Consider the following 21,378-nt stretch of genomic DNA (forward strand, 5'->3'; position numbering starts at 1 on the left):
TTCAGGAGAAAAAGTCTTAGGTTTACTTTGTTGGTAAGAAATTTTAATTCATTTTAAAAACTGGGCAGGTGTATCTGCACTGAATTTAGCTGGAATTAATCAGAACTTCCTCTGAACTTCTAGTATAAAGTTATACTTTGAATAGGGAACAAAAACAAGATATGAGATGATTCAGAGAATGTTTACCTATTAGAGTGATGTAAATTGCTAATTTTTTAATTAAGTGCTAGCAATTAAAAAGTATTTCTCTAAATAAAACCAACCTAAGAGGAATTATTTTCAAATTCCTCAACTTTCCTGGTATGCCAATTGTGACCTGACCTAGTACTTTCTATAAAAAGAAGAGAAGGGCGCCTGGGAGGCTCAGTCAGCTAAGCATGTCACTCTTGATTTCAGCTCAGGTCATGACCTCAGGGTTCATGAGATCAAGCCCCATGTCGGGCTCTGTGCTGACAGGGCAGAAGTCTGCTTGGGATTCTCTTTCTTCCTCTCTCTCTCTCTGACCCTCCCCTTGTTTGCATGCTCTTGCATGTGCATTCTCTCCCTCTCTCAAAATAAATAAACTTAAAAAAAAAAAAAAAGGAACAGAAGAAAAATTATAACCCAACAGCAATTAGAAAAAAAAAAACCAAAAACCCCTAGAATAAGCATATTACAGATGTTGAATTTCCAAATTAACAAAAAACTTACATGTAGTGATCCCTAATTAACTGTGAATTCTGAAAATCTAAAGAAATAAAACCACAATATACAATAGTACAATATACAATAATAATATGTGGTACTACCTTTCCACTGAAGTTGGATGTTGTTTTCATATAGTCTTCTGCTTTCTGCAGACAAACAAGTACTTTTTCAAGGTCTAACAGAACAAAATGGAAAAAAGGAATGCCAATCAAGTGTCAATTAACTATTACAAAACCATACTGAAAACAGAAAAGTGCTTATGAAATAATAACAGTGTTCAAGAAAATTAAATATAGTTACTTCATGTTTATAATCAGTATATGTAAATAAGAATATGTTTTGGCCAGCTTGTGATCCCAATAGTTTTTTACTGAATCCATCTTTACCCTCATGATGTTAAAGATACTTTGTTTATATACTAAATTCCCATATATATGTGGGCCTGTTTCTGAATTTTTCATTTTGTACTTTTTTAAAAACTATTAGGTTCTTAATATACCTTTATCTGTAAAAGGGTTATTCTCCATCACTACTACTATTTTCCAAACATTTCCTGAACATTTTCACATGCTTTTATTCCACAGTATTTAAAAAACCAGAACACTGCAATTGCAAAAACAATACCACCTGTTGGCATTTTGATCAGGCTTGCACTGAATTAGTATGTCAAACACAAAATCACTCACTAAAACATTAATTTGTATTTTTAAACATAAAAACGTTTACAGCATAAAAACTAATATCCCCAAATCTTAACTGATACGTAATCCCAAAATATAAACACGAAGAATATATTTTTGTAATTTTACATGAGAATCTGCAAATAAATTTGTCAAAAGTCAAGTCTTCCTTTTCCCTTATATTTCCTCTAATTTTTTACTGTCCTAATCTGGCAATTTAGTTAGATTCCCTTAAGTAGTTACAAAAGCCTAATTCATCACATAGACACACTACAGTTCTTATAGAATTAAAATGCATGAATAAAACTATTACTAAAAGCACTCCAACTTCCTAGTCAGAAGGTGAATAACTCAACTACATCAAGTGTTATACCAGATCCTACCTCAAGTATGGTAACCACTTCAATTATTCAGGGGAAGGAGAATATTGTAAAGTTGAAAAGTACTAAGGTAGGTCAAGAGACTGAACTGTGAGTTACCAGGGATAAAGTGCCACATTAGAGCAGGAAGGCAGAAATGCCATATGGATAGAACATTCATAGACCTGGGGCGCCTGGGTGGCTCAGTTGGTTAAGCGTCTGACTCTTGATTTCGGCTCAAGTCATGATCTGACAGTTCATGGGATCAAGCCCCATGTCCCTCTCTGCCCCTCCCCTGCTCGCATTCTTTCTCTCTCAAAATAAATAAATAAATAAATAAACAAACAAACAAACAAAAAATTAATAGATCAAATATTTTATAGTTTTTACAGATTTACTACCTGCTCACTTTTATTACTTTCCCAGAAAGAATTTTCATAGTTTTTTAAAAAAGGAAATACATGAAACATGAAAATGGGCAAAAATTGTAGCATGCAGGCATACCTTTACTTTCAAATTTTTCATCCACTTTGACATTGCCAGAGAATCCATTTTCTATAAGACAGTGTTCAATGAGAGCTGGTCCATAGGCTATAAAAGCAGAAGATATTATTTTTAGTATTCCCCTATATAATATTCAAAATATAATACGAAATTTACATCCCAATATAAATATCTACTCAGAAGTCAATGAAAATAACAATTTACTTATTTTGCTTTTTATGATTTTATGATTTTATTTTTTTACTTTACTTATTTTGAAATGTAATTAGAAATGATAATTCAAGTACTTACAAAAATTTGAGACTACAACTGCAGAAGTCAGTGCATAAATTTTATAAGAATTTAATGGAATTGAGCCACATATAAAGGATTTCAAATCAGGAATGAAAGATTGCTTTAGCATCCAAAAACTGGTTAATACAATACCCCATATTAATAAATTAATTTTAAAAATTCAAACTTAACAATTTTATGTATGCCATACTAACAGTTGGAAAGCTGTAAGGGTAACTTATTAATGCATTCTAATTTCAGAAGAGAGGACAAGTGACTCCCTAATGCCCAGTAACTGAGGATACCTGCCTGCCCAAGTCCTCTCCAGACTCATCAGTATAGGGATGAGTAATGATTTTTCAAGTATAAATTTATTGGATTATCTTTATCCTGACTGAAAGTACCTGACAGATTCTGGGGTACGCTGAGACACACCAATTAAAAACAAAAACAAAAACAAAAACTCAAGTGGTTATTAAATCAAAGATTCACAATGAAAAGAAAACACAATTTCTCAGAATAGTACACTAGCACTAAAATGCTAGATAACATACTATCAGTTTATTTAGCTGTATTGCTTTTAAATAAAAGCTAACACATAAAGGTCAAACTTCATGTGGTATAACAAATTCCTCTTTCCTTAAAAATAAATTCTTATTTATTCAAAAGATAATTTTAAGCTCCCTTCTACATTATCAAGTTGTTGTAATACTCTCTTAAGTTATAAAAGATTTAAATATATTCCTGAAAACTACATTTTCTTGCAAACATTTCATTGCTCTATTTAGGCTTACTCACGAAGTAATGGATTAAGAACTCTCTTCAGTAGTTCACCTTTAGGTGCACTGGCTATTATTTCAGTCAGTCTGTGAAAACAAAATTGACACGCCTCTCATTATCTTTTATTTAATAAAACTTACAGCAATATTCATATTTACAATTCTTTCATTTCCATCAAATTGCCTAATCATCACAATACTCTAACATACAAGAAGAATTAGTTCACTTTGTAGGTAAGAAAATGGGTCATAAAAGTAATTTACCCAAGGGTAGTAGGTTCCTGAGCAGCACACTAGGACCTGAAACCAAGTCTTCTAAGAAAAATCAATACTTTTCAACTTAGTCATATTGTTTAATGAAAATGTGCCCATATGTGTTAAGAAAGAGATGTTCCTATATAACAGGTAAATGTTTGTAGAGCTTGGTGATAGATCTTAATACCTGGAATGGCTTTACCTAATTATGCATTTAGTAAGAGCTCTTAAGGATGCTGTTTGGCCACTCTGATCCCCAGATCAGCAGCACAAACATCACCTGAGAACTTGTAAGAACTGAAAATTCCTGGGCTCTACACCAGATCCACTGAATCAGAAACTGGAAGCAGGGGCAGGATATGTTTTATCAAGCCCTCCAGGTGAATGTGATGCATGCTAAACTCTGAGAACCTCTGCTATCGCTATTAGCAAAACCTTCCAGCCAGAAGAGTACCTAAAATCAGCACCTTATCCCACGGTACTCCCTTTTCTTAGCTAAACCATTTCCATTTGTACTCTGTGCAAGATAGCCATCTGTCTTCCCACAGAATAGCTAGTAAGTTCCCTCACTTTACCAAGAAATCATCAACACCTGAAGTAACACCAGACTTAGATTAAAAAGACACACAGCTGCTACTTGCAAATGAGGTTTAATTGCTTACATGCACATTTAAATAATTCAAGCAGTCCAAATTTAGTTATTTTATGCAAATGAACAAAATATTTTATGTGACAGTTCTTTAATATTCTGACATACGATCTATTTTACCTTTTAATACAACATGAAATGAGTTTAGAAACAAAACATGTTACCTTTCCAAAGTAAGCAAAGGTTCAGCAGCTCTAGCATGATCAACTGGGTAGCGTTCACGAACAGCAAATTTAACATCATCTGACTCATCAGTTCGAAATCTTAGTATATTCAAAATTAGGTACTCATAATCTGTAAGAACAATGTTTCCCTGTAATAAAATAAAATATAATTTATTGCTTTTCCCAATCATTCTTGAAACTTCTTAAAAAGTGAGAAAGAAAATGGGGTCTCTTAAAAACCTGAATCAAAGCTACAATGAAGTTAGAAACAAAAAGCACTTGAGTCACATCTAAACAGTGCTCCTTGCACTTGTCCATCATAGACTGAAATAAGATAAACAAATAAAGGACCCCAAGTTTGAAACATAACGAAGGAATATAAAGCAACTTTAAACTCACTGATCGTTCTACTGAAGTCACTAATGGAAGTACAACAGTTATCACCTACTTTTCACAACTTTGCTTTACACCGCCTTGCTTTTACAAAAGACCTACATTAATACCGGTCTTCACTGACCGAAAGAAATCTGAAATTAATTTTCACTTTTATGAAAATAAGGCAAAAAACAAAAAAAAGCACTCAGTTTGTTTGGCAGTGACCTGTTATAGAGTCAGCAGGCAACTCAAGCAGTGAGTCAAACCCCATTCCCTGGGAACTTAACTCAGCATTTCAGCATCAAGCCATCATAGCTTTGAACTGTGAGCATCTGTGCTTTACCTCTACTTATTTTGTGCATCTATTAGTAAGATATGTCCTTAAAGTATCAGAAAAGCCTAAGAGAAGGTATTTTCTGGGGATGTTCAAAAGTTTTTCTATATAAATTGGTGACAACTGCTTCTTTGCTTTATGCCATTTCAGCTTACAAAAGTTTCCATATGAACGCTCTACTTTCGGAGAGCAGGAGAAACCTGTAGTCAGTTAACACCTTGATGATCACCAGCTAAACTTACTGTTGTCCTTGCAGGAGGTAGGTCTACAAATACCGTGGCTTATTAAAAACAATTCAGGACAGATATTTCAGAAACCAAATGAAGAGATATTTATACTTTCATCTGCAATTTGTCTTTGGATAGCAATAGTTATCTGGCAAAATCAATACAGATAGTTACACTTCATACCCACGTGGTTCCACACTTGTAATGTAGCCTAATGTAAGAACTCCATAAAACCAAAAGCTATATGCTTAAAGATATTCACTGCAGTTTATTTCCAATAGAAAAAAATGGAAACAGCCTAAATGTAAAAATTGAGGAAATTGCTGAATTATGATATATCAACCTAACAAACTATTTAAAAGCTGTTAACTTATGAAGACTGTTTTGAAAAAGTAGGAAAATGTTTATAATCTTAAGTAAAAAATAGCAAGACACAGAAAAAAATCTGTATCCTAGGAAGTGGAAAGCAAATATATGGAAAAATGAAAGTATCTATTAAAAAGTTAAGATTAGGGGTGTCTGGGTGACTCAGTCAGTTAAGCGTCTGACTCTTGGTTCCAGCTCAGGTCATGATCTCACTGGTCTGCAAGTTCGAGCCCCACCTTGGACTCTGTGCTAAGCATGGAGCCTACCTGGGATTCTCTCTTTCTCTCTCTCTCTCTCTCTCTCTCCTCCCCCACCCCATCCCTCTCCCTGACTTGCAGTCTCTCTCTCAGAAAAGAAAAGAAAAGAAAAGAAAAGAAAAAGTTAACTGAAAAGCAAAGTTTGCGTGAGGGCTTGGAAAGAAGTCCACATAGTGTCTGACTGAAGAAGATGTAATTTAACGTGACTTGCAAAACAGACCCAGCCATAGAGCCTGGCACAGAGAAGGTGCTCAATAAATGTTTGTTGAATCAAAGCGTGCAGTTATCAAGAATATCTGGCAGATTCCAGCAAGGCAGTTACTTTCCTGAAAGTGTTTTTTGCCTTAAACCAGGGTTTCCCAAAACTATTCTGTAAGATGGTTCCCCCTGCCTCCATAAAAAAAGAACTCTGAGCAAATAAAGTTGGAAATTCTGTGTAACATATCCTTCTCTAGGGGATATACACATCACATTATTGCATTAAAGGCACTGATAAGTCCCAGAGTTAAAAAAAAAAAATTTCCCCCTTTATTCTCAAAGGCCCTCAAATTTTAATGGCTATGGGACCTATTTTTCTAGGTACACCTATTATCTAGGGAAGGTAGTATCTAAGAAACATACTTTGGGAAATACTGTGCTTGACTCTGATGTACTCAATAAACTACTTTCTGACCTTAACTTACTTTCTCCAGCATCCTTCTTGTTGGAATTTTATTGCAAATTAATAAACTGACTTTGTTAAATGAATTTGAGCAGCAATCACCTCTTTAACCAAGGTCTGATCAATTCTAGATAAACCATACATCAAAATTCCAGACATGAAGCCTAGGAGATCAAACCCTGGTATAAAGAGAGGGAAGAGCAATCTTCAAGATCTACTGTAAGAGTCAACCAACCTACCTCTCTTAAGTATCACAATAACTGCTGAAAATTCCCAAGCACATACTTTCATGTATAAAATCCTTAATCTGTATTTCCAACTCATCAATAACTGGACCTCTGAAACCTAGGCAGTATGCATACTAATAGCTCAAACCCCTCAAAATAGAAAGGCCCTAAATGCAATGGGGTATCCTGGATTGGATTCCAGAACACAAAAAGGATATGTACTACAAAAACTGGTGAAATCTAAGAAAAAGTCTGCAGTTTAATTAACAGTAATGTGTCAGTGTTAACTTCTTAGTTTTAACACATGTATTGTGATTATGTAAGAGGTTAACATTAAGAAAAATGAAATGAAGGATATACAAGAACTTTTCATATTATCTTCACAACTTTTCTATAAATCCTAAATTATTACAAAATGAAAAGGTTGTTTACATTTTTTTAATTAAAAAAATTTTTTTTAAGTTTATTTATTTTTTCTGAGAGAGGGAGGGAGCATGAGCAGGGGAGGGGCTGAGAGAGAGAGAGAGAGAGAGAGAGAGAGAGAGAGAATCCCAAGCAGCCTCCACACTGCCAGTGCAGAGCCAGACGCAGGGCGTGAACTCATGAAACCGTGAGATCATGACCTGTGAGCCGAAACCAAGAGTCCTATGCTTAACCAACTGAGCCACCCAGGTGCCCCTAGATTTTTTTTAATAATAGCAAAGATTACACAAAATCATTGTATGCAAAGAATTTTTACATATCATTAAGGTCTAAGTTTAAATTGAAAAAGGAAAAAAAAAAATGGAAAGGTCCATGCCTGGTACATAAGTTTAAATTTAGAACGTAAGCATATTGACCGAAACCTAAGCATGCCTTCAGTTACATTCTAGAGATTTTTTCCTCCCACAGATGAAAAAAAAAAAAAGGTGTTTGGGTTTTTTGTTTGTTTGTTTTGACGGTGGTGGGAAGAGGGGAAGGAGTTCATAAATAAGACACCATACATAACAGTGGTTACCTTGGAATGAGGAAATGGTTTGGGCTAGGAAGGGTAAGACTTTCCATTTTAATTTTATGTACTTCTCTATATACTGAGAATGTATTCATGAACTACTTGATAAACATATCTAATTTAAATGGTAGTCTAGATAATTCCAACCAATGTCTTACTGAGAAACAGAAAAACTGGACAAAATACACAAAGCTTGTATTTTAAGAAATCAAAAATGCAAGCAAGACAGGAAACCTTCACAGGACCAAAACCTAGGAGAAGAAAACTCAGAAAGATGAGTCACACATGGGGGGCTACTTTTCCCCTAGGATCGTTTGTCTAACAGTTAAGAAACAACTGATAGGCTGAGAAGCTGAGCATAAATTTTGATAGACTCACGGGACAACTAAGGGGAATAAAAACTGGAGTTCAGAGCCCAAGTGAAAGGTGACTGGGGCAGTGTCGGGGGCAGATATCCTGATAAGTCCTGAGAAATCCAGTTCTGAATAGTGACTCATAAAGGTTGCTTCTTAAGGGAAGGTGTGAACCAGAAATATACCAGATTTTCCAGGCCCAACTTCTAATCAATTCAATTTTTGATTGGAGTAAGGTAATCTGGAATTAGCTGTACCCTTAGCCACTTGTCAAAAGCAATTATCTTCTCTAGAGAAAGACAAGTCATTCTGGATCTCAGACTACAACTACTGTTTTTTCTACTCAGTTCCTGGCACAAAATGAAATAACCAGGCATGTGAGGAGACAAGACAGTGTAATTAAAATCAAAAGAAACAACAGACAATAAAAATAGCAATTCCAAGTGATTCTTGTCTGGTAGCAATAAAATTAGTGAATTGGAAGACAGATCAAAGAAAATCGGGCTGAATTTCCCAAAACTGATGAAAAACATCAACTCAGATTCTAGAAACCCTATGAACCCCCAAAAGATAATTACAAATAAGAACTCAACTAGGCACAGCACAGCAAAAATACTGAAAACCAAAGACAAAGAGAAAAAATTTTAAAGCATCCAGATAAAAAGGCCAGATTACCTTCAAAGGAGCTGACAGATTTCAGTAGAAATAACAGTTGCCAGAAGACAATAAACTATTATTGTAACTGTCAAAATTTATTTAACTAATGAATAATAAAACCACTAGATGGTAAAACTGGTTGTAAGAGAAATGAAATAAATGAACTATTTACAATGAGAATAATTGTGTAAGATTGTCAATTCAAGGCAGTAAGACTGTAACCACTGAGGATATCTTTTCTTTGGACAGATACAATTTGAATCTCTACTGGATCAAATAACTTTCATTGCTATCAGGCAAGAATCATTTGCATTGCTATCAGTTTTCTACAAGTTAAAGTCTACACTTAAAGAACTGTAAAAAAACAAAACAAAACAAAAAACCCTAATCAATAGTAAACAGCAAATTCAAGATACACAACTCTAGAGGAAAAACTAACCCCCATAAGTGCCTGCTAGACAACACCCAGCAGGGTACTAAAATGACAGTTTGGTCCTTTTTGTCTCTTTTCAAATTTTAGATACTTTTTTACAGTCCTTTCTAATCATAACATCTAAAATTATTTTGATGACAAATATACATAAACACAAGCTACTCTCATTGCATCTTGGCCTGATTTACATAGGTCCAGCAAGAAATGTTAAGTAACATAAATATATCTCCTCAGATATAGTCAGCAAATCTAGAGTCACAAGGTATGAAGCAATTACTAAAGCCATAATAATCACTGCTGCCTGGAGAATTCGTAAGAAATCTGGGATTTTATTTTCAAAAGTTTTCTATTATCCCAGAGACTTAAAAATTAGTATTTGAAACCAAACAAAAATCACTACTGATTGTGTCAGCGGTAGACCTATAAATACAGGTAAATTCCTCTTTAAAGTTATTTAGATCTACAGTTATTCAAATCTATTCAAATTCTTTACCACCAATAGGCTAGGATCATATATGCCACAGAATAGGTAAAAGATCAGTTTCTCAGGATGTTTTGTGGACACTGCTTCTACATATAAAATATAACCTTTGTCATACCTAGTTAAGTGAGACTTATTCACAAATATGACACCCTAAGTTTGACCTAGTTTGCACAATTTGCCTTATTATATCTTGGTAAAAAGAATTACAAATTCTTATTGAACCTATGTAAACATACACATTGCCATTAGCTGTAAAAAAAAAAAAAAAAAAAAAAAAAATCTCAGTAAAAAATCTCATTTGTTCCTAAATTCTAAAGGATCAATGAGAGCAAATCACCATTTAATTATATATCACTCCAATTTGCAGAAGTACAGACTACTAAGGATGAAGAGAAAGGTAAAGGGCTCTATCATACATCACCATAAAATACTCATCATAACACCAAAAATATTCTAGAAAATAACTAACCACAATTAGATTCTCTCCAGTTTATTCAGTCCTGTGTAATTTATTCTGATCACCCTAGAACACAGGTTAGCACTCTATTTTCATGGAAGCACTTGCTTCTAGATTAAAATGAGTCTTATAAATCCTACCTTGGCCCTCTGATATATTTTGGTATTTGTCTACACACTATTGGCTCATACATGAGTCTATAAGAGCAGAGGCCAGCAAACTTTTTTACAAAGCAAACTCTGTAAAAGGCAAGACAGTAAACATTTTAGCATTTGTGGCCACATATGGTCTCAGTTGCATATTCTTTTTTGTTTTTTAAGAGCCCTTTTTAAAACATAACCATTCTTAAGCTCACAAGCTTTGTAAAAAGGGGCCACAGGCTGTAGTTTACCAACTCCCATTTAAGAGTATCTGGTATGTCCTTCTACCAAGGTTCTGAACCTGACTTCTTTGTTGAAGACCCAATTTATAATGACAAAATTATAGGGACAGAACAGATTGGTAGTTGTCAGGAGGGAGGGATGGTGGGAGGAAGAGGAGTGGGTGGGTATGACCATAAAGGGGTATCACCAGGAAGATCTCTGTGGTAATGGAAAAATTCTGTATCTTGATTGCAGTAGTGGTTACATGAATCTACAAAGGTGGTAAAATGAACAGAACTAGATGCATACATTGTACCAGCATCAATTTCCTGACTTTGATATTGTACTATAATAACGTAAAATGTAACAACTAAGGGAAACGGACATCTCTATCTCTGCAACTTCCTGTGAATCCACAATCATTTGAAAACAATAAAGTTTTTAGAAAAATTTTTTAAAGAGGGTATCACACAAATTTCAATTGACCACTCACTACCTGAGACCACACACAAAAATCAATTTCAGATGGGCTACAGCTGCTGTTCCCTGCCCATATTTTACAGTATAGTAGTATTACACAGATAATTAACAATACAACAATGAATTATCCTTCATCTCACCACCCAAATTTAACTTACCCTATCATAGAGCTCAATGATTAAGTGATAAGCAGCTTCATCACTTCCAAATTGAAAATCTACAATTCTATCCACACCAAGTTGTTTTGCACTGACTAATCGCCGACTCTTCAAATGTTTTCGGCACTAGTGGGAAACAGAAGAAAAGGGCATTCATATAGTAGAAGTGAATTCCTAACCATTTGGTATTGGCTTGTAAATAAGCTTCCTCTTTTCATTTCCATCAAGAATAACATTTAAAAAATAGTAAACAAAAGGCTGCAGATGATAATCAAAGGAAAAACACTTTCTGTCAGGACTCTGACTGCTAACTCTGAAACAGTATTTTGTACTTTGCCCTATAGAGAAAGGTACTGTTGTTTATATCACTGCTAAATCTCTTTTTCTTACCCTGATGACCTCACTCAAAGCCACAACCTTTTTTCATAAAGCCTCTTTCCAGTCTCATCTTTTAAGGATCCCAAATTTCCTTTGTGTTCAATATTAATTAGTGGTTTCCACCAAACTTCCATTTCAAATACAAATTCTGAACCATGAGCTTATTGGTATTCTGTAAGTTCGCCTTCAACGTACATCCAATTACCTTCTATTCCCACAAATGTATTAATATAGCCCAGACAGAATTTTTCTGGTACTGTCTCCAAAGCTTTTGACCAACTTAGCTCAAATCCAAATATAATAACTCTTATTCCTTATCAAATCCCATTCTTCCTATCCCTAGTCATGATGTTCTTTTCTTATTAGCAATTAAAATACAATTAACGTTTTAAACCCAAATATAAATTACTTGGTCAACACCTATTGCTTTAGATTATATGTACCATCCTTTAGTACAAATATTTAAGTATAATATGAACCAGAAACAAGACTACTCTGTAGTGCCTAAAAATTCTTACCACTGTTTCTAATTCTTTAATTTGGAAGGTTGCTTACTCAAGACCAGTAAGAAAGAATGCTTTCAAGACTCAAATTCAAGATAAATTTTACAGAGAAGCTAATATAAATTCACCTTTAAAAATATATACAATCATTTTTAGAACCAATGCCAACTCTTTCATAACCAAGAAGACTTCTTCTCCAGACCTAATAGTTCAAATTGACGAAAATTCTCATTTTATGTACTTATACATTCAGGCAGATATAATAAGCCTTTTCAAACTTCTAACAATCTCTCCCTCCTATATTCAATAGTTCTACGAGTGGTCTATAACGGTTTTGATTTAAACAGTGACCTACATATAGGGCTATTTTTAAACTCCCAGGGGAAAATCACAATCCTCCCAGAGGCCCCCAGTAGTATTTTTATTCAAGAAAAACAAAGTTAAAATGGAGATAAAAGGCATCCTTGAAAGGAACAGAAATCCACACCATGGAATGGAGAAAAGGGAAGATTACTTATCATGAGTATAGATGGGCATACAGTACATACATAATGTTTGTTTTATTTATTTCCCTATTAGCAGCTTGGTGAAAACAACAGTGCCACAAAGCTATCACTGGCATCCCCAAATGTGAGAATGAAGAACAATCACTGTGATTTGCCACAACTGAGCATGACTGTGCCATACAAAGGTAGCAGCTCTTTATTTTAAATTATTTATCATGTGCTTAACACTGTGTCTGCTCCATTGAAGGGTATCTCTCTATATACATTTAGATTAACATGTACACCTAACTCATAAAATTCTAACTTTTTTTTTTTTTTTTTTTTTTTTTTTAAGAGTGTTTGGCCTCCTATTGGTATAGCCTGATTTGGGGATTTTTACACAATCCCAGTATCATGTATCTTATCATCTGTAAAACTATAACCGTTCTTCATATCCACTGACATATTAAACAGCTCAAAATATACGTTATTAATTTATTTTGAAAAATGCTATACAAATACCAAGTGTCACCATTATTAAGGACAATTCCCAAAAGAACCATTTGGGGTTACTATAAATTAAACTTTTTAAGAGTTTGATAATTTTGTGACAGGCCTTGTGATTTGGGAAACACTTACCTAACTTGTAATCCAAAACAGATTCTAAGTTGCTGGGGATAAGATTCTTCTCTGTAAAGCCTCTAATGAAATAACACAATGCCAAAACAAATAAATTTCTGAAGGAAAGTGAGGAGGAGAGGAAGAAGGAAATTAATACATATGGAGCCCTAATATGTGTCAGGCATTGTGTTAGGTGCTTTACATGTTACTTCAAATAATCCTCACCAATAACCCCATGAGGGAGTTATTATCCGCATTCTACATTTAAAGAAACTAAGTTTCAAGAGGTTAAGTTACTTTTCTGGGTTATAAAATTATTTAGCGGCAAAATCATTAATTCAAAGTTAGGTATATTTGATTCTAATGTCTTTCTTCTGTACCACATAAACTTTCAGTATCTTTGTTATGCCAATAAACGGACAGGTAACACGTCCACAAATGCAGACTCTCTGTTTTAATAGAAAAAACAAAACAAGACAAAAGCAAAGAGAGAAGTGAAAAGTAAAAAGATATGATTGGTAACATACTAATGTCATTGAGTATTTCAATAAAATACAGATTGGCAGCTCAAAAGTGAGCTGCAGAAAACTAGGAAAAGGTTAAGGGGGGGCATATCACAGAAAACCAAGAATACTAGAAGATAGGATATGAATTCAGAAATTTGGGAATCATAAAAGGTAAGAAACTAATGAAAATGATGCTTTAGAAAAATTAACTCTGGTCTAACAAAGAACTGTTTTGATAGCAAGAAGTATACTGCAATTCAAAGGACTTTATGGGAATGTTATACAAGTTGAAACTAGAATAATGACTGTGAGAACTGAAAGATCTAGAGCATACTGGGGTGTGAAGGGTAACAGGGAGAAGTCAATAAATGTCTACTTTATTCATCCCAGTATCTATCAACTATTTTATCTATACTTTATTCATAATAGTGAAGGAAAACCAAACATTTTAAAACTTAAATTGTTAGTGACCAATATCAGGGCCTTAAAATTTAGCTTCAAGTATAACTTAAAGTTTACCTTCATGGCAAAACTAGATGGCATCATATTCTTAGGCCACTCAAATTCTGTTGTGTGAATTCGTATGCCAGATTCAAGTAAAAGTGTAGCTTTAAAGTCTGGTCTGTGGAAGAAAAAAGTTAAATTTTTCTTTAAGGCATTTGTCAATGCTAACTCAATAAAACAGACTAAAAGTGCAGGTTAAAAAAAAATCAATAATCTCATATTTAATTACCAAAGATCAAACAAGCCTGTAAAATGCTCTTACTTTTGAAGACGAATAAGATAGGTCTTATTATCCACATCATAAACATTGTTTACTCTCATTCCTAGTAAGCTGCAAGAGAAAGGAAACACGTAACAACATGTGAAATACAAAACTTCACTCAAATTAAAGCCGCAGGAGGAAGCAGGGCCTTCAAAGAGGGGATCTTCAACTCAAAGGATATGGAGTCAACCAGGGAGGAGAGTGAAGGCCACCAGGCATTGAGCCCAAAAGAAGTGTAACTTCTTAAGAACAAAAGTTAAGACAAAAAGAGCAGTCCTAGGAACACCATGCATTGCCCTGCGTCCTTGAAATGACCCGATATTTCTAAGGAAATATCTAACCCCCTTTATTACAAAAGAAAAAAAAGGTAACAAAACTCTGGGGAAAAAAAATGGCAAAGCTCACACAGCTGCATAACAGAAACCAGATCAGAATGTTACTTTCAGCTAAAACGCCAATATTCCGTCTCCTAGGAATGAGGAGGAGTGTCAAAGAAACCAGGCCTCCGGTCTGGAAACCCCTGAGGCAAAAGACTGCTGGGCACCCCGGCGTCTACTTGGTGTCTGGTGTCTTAATAAAGGTTCGCTGCCAGACCGGGGCAACTCAGGCCAACAAGGCGAGAGCTCGGCGAGGGCCCCGCCAAAGCCTGACACAAGATCCAGCGAGACAAGCAGCCCGGGAGTGCGGGGTGTGGGGCATGCGGACGCTGGGGTCCCCAGATATCCCGAGGGCCACGGGAAAGATGTCACGCGCTCACCCACCCAGGCCTAGCCAGGTCCGCAGAGGAGCACTGGGGGATTAAGTGGAAACATCAGGCTGGTCTTTTTTTCCACCACGGGGCACCGGCGTCTGCCTTCTGCATTCCCCGCAAGAGCGTAGTCACCTATCTCTCAGTACCTGGCATTCAGCTCCGCGAGTACCGCGCGGAGGTCAATGGTGCTGAAGCGAGTCTTCATGGCGAGGTCTGAGGGTCGCTACCGCAGTTTTCTCCACTGACTCCCTGACTCAACGCCGCTACTCTTATGCGCAGGCGCACTTGGCCGAAATCTACGGCCGCGCAGAAGACCCAATATTCCTTGAAGCGAACGTGTTTGCGTCGCTTTTCTGAAGAATTGGAATATCAAGCCGCCGTCAGCTAGCTTTTCGTTATACCAAAACAATTAGACATAGATCCGAACTATTCTCTTGAAACTGCATTCCTTCCTGGAAAGCTGACGGACTAGTCCGGTCACCTTTCCCTCTTGTGTTTCAGGACTCAAGCTGACCTCCCTAGCGACCTCTGCTGGTCATAACAATTTATGATGAGAGTACTGGGAGGATTTCCCCCAAATGGGCGGTAGGGTTCGGTATGCAAGAGCAATGAGCCCATTCCATTCGGTTAACTGGACGAGTAGAATTTTGAAATATAACGAAACGAACTACCCTACAATTACCTACAATTACCCTCAACAATAAAGGCGAAGAAACGTTCAAAAAAGAGCTCCTATTTTGATGGACGCTCTCCGAAGAGCGTTTTGCGATGTCTTGTGGGATTTTCGTCTAACCTCGGTCTTGGCATCCCCTTGCCTCAGCATAGTACCTGGTATACAATAGGAACTCCGTAAACGCTTGGCAACCTGAATATTCAGGTGTTTTGCTACATAATGTTTTGAAATGAGATACAAAATAATAGAAGATTGCCCCACCATGGGGGACTCGTGGGGTAGTAGGAAAACTGCCAGGCAAGAATGCAAGTATGCCACTTCTCGTTGTGTTACGATAGATACAAGGAAAGAACGCAAAAGAGACAGGGTCTCGCTATGTTGCCCAGGCTGGAGTGCAGTGGCTATTCACAGGCGCGATCCCACTACTGATCAGCACGGGAGTTTTGACCTGCTCCGTTTCCGACCTGGGCCGGTTCACCCCTCCTTAGGCAACCTGGTGGTCCCCCGCTACCGGGAGGTCACCATATTGATGCCGAACTTAGTGCGGGCACCCGATCGGCATAGCGCACTACAGCCCAGAACTCCTGGGCTCAAGCGATCCTCCTGCCTCAGCCTCCCGAGTAGCTGGGACTACAGGCGCGCGCCACCGCGTCCGGCAAGGATCCTGAGCCTAGGAGGATTCTCCAGCCTGCCGGCTGCAAGTCGTCACAATTTCCAACAGCAGAAGGCGACTGTAAATTCGAAGGGCGCCGATGCCGTTTCAGAAGAAACCGGGAATTGTAGATGCTGAGGGGTGCTGCCATAAGACATATGGTACAGGGCATTACTGCATCGTAGGGCACAGTAAACCATGCTGAAGAACTCAAAATGTTAAATAAACCATTTGGAGAGTTTAGGAAAGAGTGGGAGCCAAGTTTGTGCTCCAAACTGCAAAAATGAGAGGTCCGGCTAGACATAAACAATACTAAAGTTATTATGTTGACTCTGAAGGCATCCCCAAAAGATCGCCTAGATATCTTGCATAAAAACATACGAGTAAAACTCCACAGTGAAAGGGACGACACTCAGGTGTTTCTTTAAAAACAAAAACTGAAGTACTCAGCAAAACTCCCTCCTTAGGGCACTAGACCGATAAGATAGGAACAGGAACACTAAGTAATACAGGGAACGTCTGCCTATCAACTAATTAATTCATTTCTTCTGCTTTGTCTGTCAAGGAAAGTGGGCATCAGAAAGAGCATGCAAGAAAATACTTAAGGGAGAGAAGTAGATCAAGATAAGAGTAAAAATGACCAGAGAACTGCATCGATTACTATTGAATTCTATCATTCTAGTTTTTGAATTTCTTTGAGAAAATTCTGAACCAGGAATACTTGAGGACTTGTTGGGGGGAAAAGAGAAAACAGGAGGTGGGTAAATCATCTGATTTTCAAAGAGTAGATAAAAGTGACTATTTGAAACCACAAACAGATGCTATTAACATTTGGCCCAACCAAAAATTTAGAGAAAATTATTAATGGGTGACTTATGAACACCTAGAATCATGATTCTCGAACTTTAGTGTGCATTCAGTAATTTCTGTGGAGATAATTAAAGCTAATTCCTGGGCACCACACCCAGAGTTATTCATTAACTTTGGCTCAAGGTATCTGCATTTTTCGCTGCCAAGATGAAAGGGGCCTCTGGCCCATACTTGAAAGTTCATTGATCTCTAGAAGATGAAGTGGTGATCACTAGGAACCAATGTAGTTTCACTTAAAATAAGATATTTAATCTTACTTTCTACTCAATTCATGGAAATATTCTATATGTAGTCTTTGAGATTTTTTTAAATTTGAGGTAAATTCACTAACATAAAATTCACCATTTTAATTCATCATTTTAAAGTGCACAATTCTGAAAATATTTACAATGTTGTGCAACCATCTCTGCTATCTAGGTCCATAAAATTAGGGTGCATTTGTCACTTAAGACCTACCCACCCACTTTGGAAGTTTCCAGTGGACACTTTTCACCACAACAGTGAGAAATAAATTTGTGAGGGGAGCCTCAGCATCCTTGAAGAGCTCCGCGATCACATTTGTCTGTAGGCCAGAACCTACTGTGGGGAACTGTTGCTACTAGTTTGGGAATCCTAAATGCAATGGGAATAACTGGATGGTGAATTGTCAGGGTCCAAATGGCAGCATTCCATCACCAAAGGCAAACTGGGTATAATTACCATAGTGGGCAGCAAAGTCAAAACAGCAATCAGATTTGTCTGACTGGAGACCTGTTATGCTGTCTGTTTGATCATGGTGTTCCTAGCAGAAAAATATATGGGAAGCCTACTAAATTCTCACTTGATCCATATAAGAGGTCTAGCTCAAGTGAACCAAAATCTAGCTTGAATCATAAAAAGTCATAGCCCTTCAATCAATTTCCAGACTTGATCAAGTTTACAGGCCCAGCGCCCCTTGAAAGAAAGGGAGTCCAGGTCCCCTTAAGGAAGGACCCTAGTAAACTTCCAAAAGTTTATACTGTTAATCTCTCTCTTAGTCTTCCCCAAGGGGACCTATGAATGTTTAACAGGGTAACTATGCTTTGGATAAAAAGAAATGGTCAGTAAATCATAAAACTGAGTGTTTTTATTTTATTTTTGAGAGAGTATGAGTGGGGAGGTACAGAGATTGGGGGGACTGGGGCGGGGGGGGGACAGAGTATTCAAAGCAGGCTCTGCACTGACAGCAGTGAGCCAGATGAGGGACTCAAACTCATGAACAGTGAGATCATGAGCTGAGCTGAAGTCGGATTCAACCAACTGAGCCACCCAGGCACCCCTGAATCATAATTTTAAAAAAAACAATCCCTTTTGGGGATTGCTGGACACTGACTCTGACCTGACCCTAATTCTGAGACACCCAAAATGTCACCTTGGTCCACCAATCAAAGTAGGGGCTTATGGAGGTCAGGTGATAAATCAAATTTTAGCTCAGGTCTGCCTCACAGTGGCCCCAGTGGATCTCCAAATCTACCTTGTGGTTATTCCCCAATACTAGAATGTATGATTGGAATAGACATACTCAACAACTGTCAGAATACCTACACAGCTTCTCTGGCCTGTGGAGTGAGGGCTATTATGGTGGGAAAGCTCAAGTGGAAACCACTAAAACTGCTTCTACCTAGGGAAATAATAAACCAAACACAATACCACATTCCTGGAAGGGTTGCAAAGATTAGTGCCACCATCAAGGACTTGAAAGATGCAATGGTGGTGATTCCCCACATTCCATTGAACTCACCCATTTGGTCTTTGCAGAAGACCAATGGATCTTGGAGAATGACAGTGGATTATTATAAACTCAACCAGATAATGACTTCAACTGGAGTTGCTACAGCATAGTCTCATTGTTTGAGCAAATCAACACATGCCCTAGTACCTGGTAGGCAGCTATTGATCTGGCAACGTCTTTTTTTCCACCTTTGTTAATAAAGACCACCTAGAGCAATTTGCTTTCACCTGGGAAGGCAGTAATCACTCTTCTACTTTAGGGGTATCAACTCTCCAGCCCTATATCATAATTTAGGTTCACAGGGTTTTGATCTCCTTTCCCTTCCACAAGATAACACACTGGTTCGTTACACTGATGACATTATGCTGGTTGAACTAGTATGTTGCACATGGTACAACAAAAAAGAGGTACAATGCCCGGTGGGCCTTTTGAATTTTGGAGACAACATAGCCCTCATTTGCGTATGCTACTCAGGTCCATTTACCGAGGGACCCAAAAACCTGCTGGTTTTGAGGTACAATAATGATTCCATTGAACTGGGAGTTTAGACAGCTGCCTTTTCCACTTTGGGCTCCTCATACCTCTGAATCAATGGCAAAGAAGGAGTTATGGTGCTTACTGGGGTGATTGATTGTTCCTGACTACCAAGAGGAAATCTGCTACTCCACAGTGGAGGTAAGGAAGAGTATGTCAGCAATACAGTAGAAATTTTTTATGGGGGCACCTAGGTAGCTCAGGTGGTTAAGCATCTCTTTTATTTAAAATTTTTTTTTTATGTTTCATTTATTTTTGAGAGCAAGAGAGACAGAGCATGAGCAGGGAGGGGCAGAGAGAGAGAGAGAATCCAAAGCAGGCCCCAGGCGCCAGGCTCCAAGCTGTCAGCACAGAGCCCAATGAAAGCCCGACACGGGGCTAAAACTCATAGACCGCAAGATCATGACCTGAGTTGACGTGGACACTTAACTTACTGAGTCACCTGGGTGTCCCTAAGCATCTGACTCTTGATCTTGACTCAGGTCATAATCCACAGTTTGTGAGATCAAACCCCTTTTTGGGCTCTGCGCTGACAGCGTGGAACTTGCTTGGGATTCTCTCTCTCCCTCTCTCTCTGCCTCTCCCCTCAAAATAAATAAATAAACTTAAAAATAAGTATGGTTTAGGAAGACATAAATGAATATCTAGTTGACAAGGGGTGGACTTGTGATAGTTAATTTTATGTGTTAGCTTGGTTGGGCCACCATGCCTAGATATTTCGTCAAACATTTATATTGTTTGTTGTAGTTGTTGTTTGTTTGTATAGTAAACCAAACACTTCAGTTTTGTTTTTTTTTTACTGAACTAATTTTTTCCACTTTTTATTGTGTTTAAATACACTCTAAAGAAAATTTACCATCTAAACTATTTTTAAAATACATTTTTTTAATGTCTTTATTTATTTTTGAGAGAGAGACAGAGTGTGAGTAGGGAGGGGCAGAGAGAGAAGGAGACACAGAATCTGAAGCAGGCTCCAGGCTCTGAGCTGTCAACCAGAGCCTGACATAGGGCTCAAACCCACAAGCTGTGAGATCATAGCTTAACCTACTGAGCCACCCAGGTGCCCCAAATATATAATGTTGTAAACCATCACCACTATTCATCTTCATAGCTCTCTTTGTCTTGTAAATCTGAAACTCTATACCCATTAAACAACAACTCCCAATTTCCACTGCCCCCAGCCCCTAGAAACCTGCAAGCTAACAGCGCTACAACTTTGACTACTTTAAATACCTCATATAACTGAAATCATACATTTGTCTTTCTGTGATGGGCTTATTTCACTTAGCATAATGTTCTCAAGGTTCATCCATGCTGTAGCATGCTAGAATTTCCCTCCTTTAAAAACATTTTTTTAATGTTTATTTTTTTATTTTTTTTAAAGAGAGTCAAGTTCGGAAACTTTTTTTAATGTTTATTTATTTTTGAGAGAGAGAAAGAGCACAAGCAGGGCAGGGGCAGAGAGAGAGGGAGACACAGAATTCAAAGCAGGTTCCAGGCTCTGAACTGTCAGCCCAGAGTGCGACCTGGGGCTCGAACTCACGGACTGTGAGATCATGACCTGAGCCAAGGTCGGACGCTCAACCGACTGAGCCACCCATGCGCCCCAATGTTAATTATTTTTAAGAGAGAGAGAGAGAGACATCTCTCGCGCACGCATGAATGGAGAAGGGGCAGAGAGAGAGGGAGACACAGAATCTGAAGCAGGCTCCATGCT

General features: G+C 37.4%; 1 protein-coding gene and 1 long non-coding RNA gene across 3 annotated transcripts in view; one reads left to right on the forward strand and one right to left on the reverse strand.

Annotated features, from left to right (window-relative positions):
• Positions 1–15,586, reverse strand: part of NEMF (nuclear export mediator factor) — a 56,327-nt gene extending 40,741 nt beyond the window's left edge. Inside the window, 8 exon segments of the mRNA XM_042943111.1 lie at positions 789–862; positions 2,231–2,317; positions 3,302–3,369; positions 4,351–4,499; positions 11,173–11,298; positions 14,185–14,287; positions 14,432–14,500; positions 15,329–15,586. Coding sequence (XP_042799045.1) covers positions 789–862; positions 2,231–2,317; positions 3,302–3,369; positions 4,351–4,499; positions 11,173–11,298; positions 14,185–14,287; positions 14,432–14,500; positions 15,329–15,387 — 735 coding nt within the window. The 5' untranslated portion in view covers positions 15,388–15,586.
• On the forward strand, positions 4,536–14,971 carry LOC122222535. 2 transcript variants are annotated; one of them, XR_006203789.1, is made up of 3 exons: positions 4,536–5,318; positions 12,633–12,744; positions 14,497–14,971. It is a non-coding gene; the product is annotated as an uncharacterized LOC122222535 (long non-coding RNA). The 2 variants fall into 2 exon arrangements; XR_006203790.1 differs by having other exon boundaries at positions 12,636–12,744.
• Positions 15,587–21,378: the final 5,792 nt, after the last annotated feature.

This window comes from Panthera leo, chromosome B3 (assembly GCF_018350215.1).
Source record: "Panthera leo isolate Ple1 chromosome B3, P.leo_Ple1_pat1.1, whole genome shotgun sequence".
In the NCBI taxonomy this organism is placed as follows: Eukaryota; Metazoa; Chordata; class Mammalia; order Carnivora; family Felidae; genus Panthera; species Panthera leo.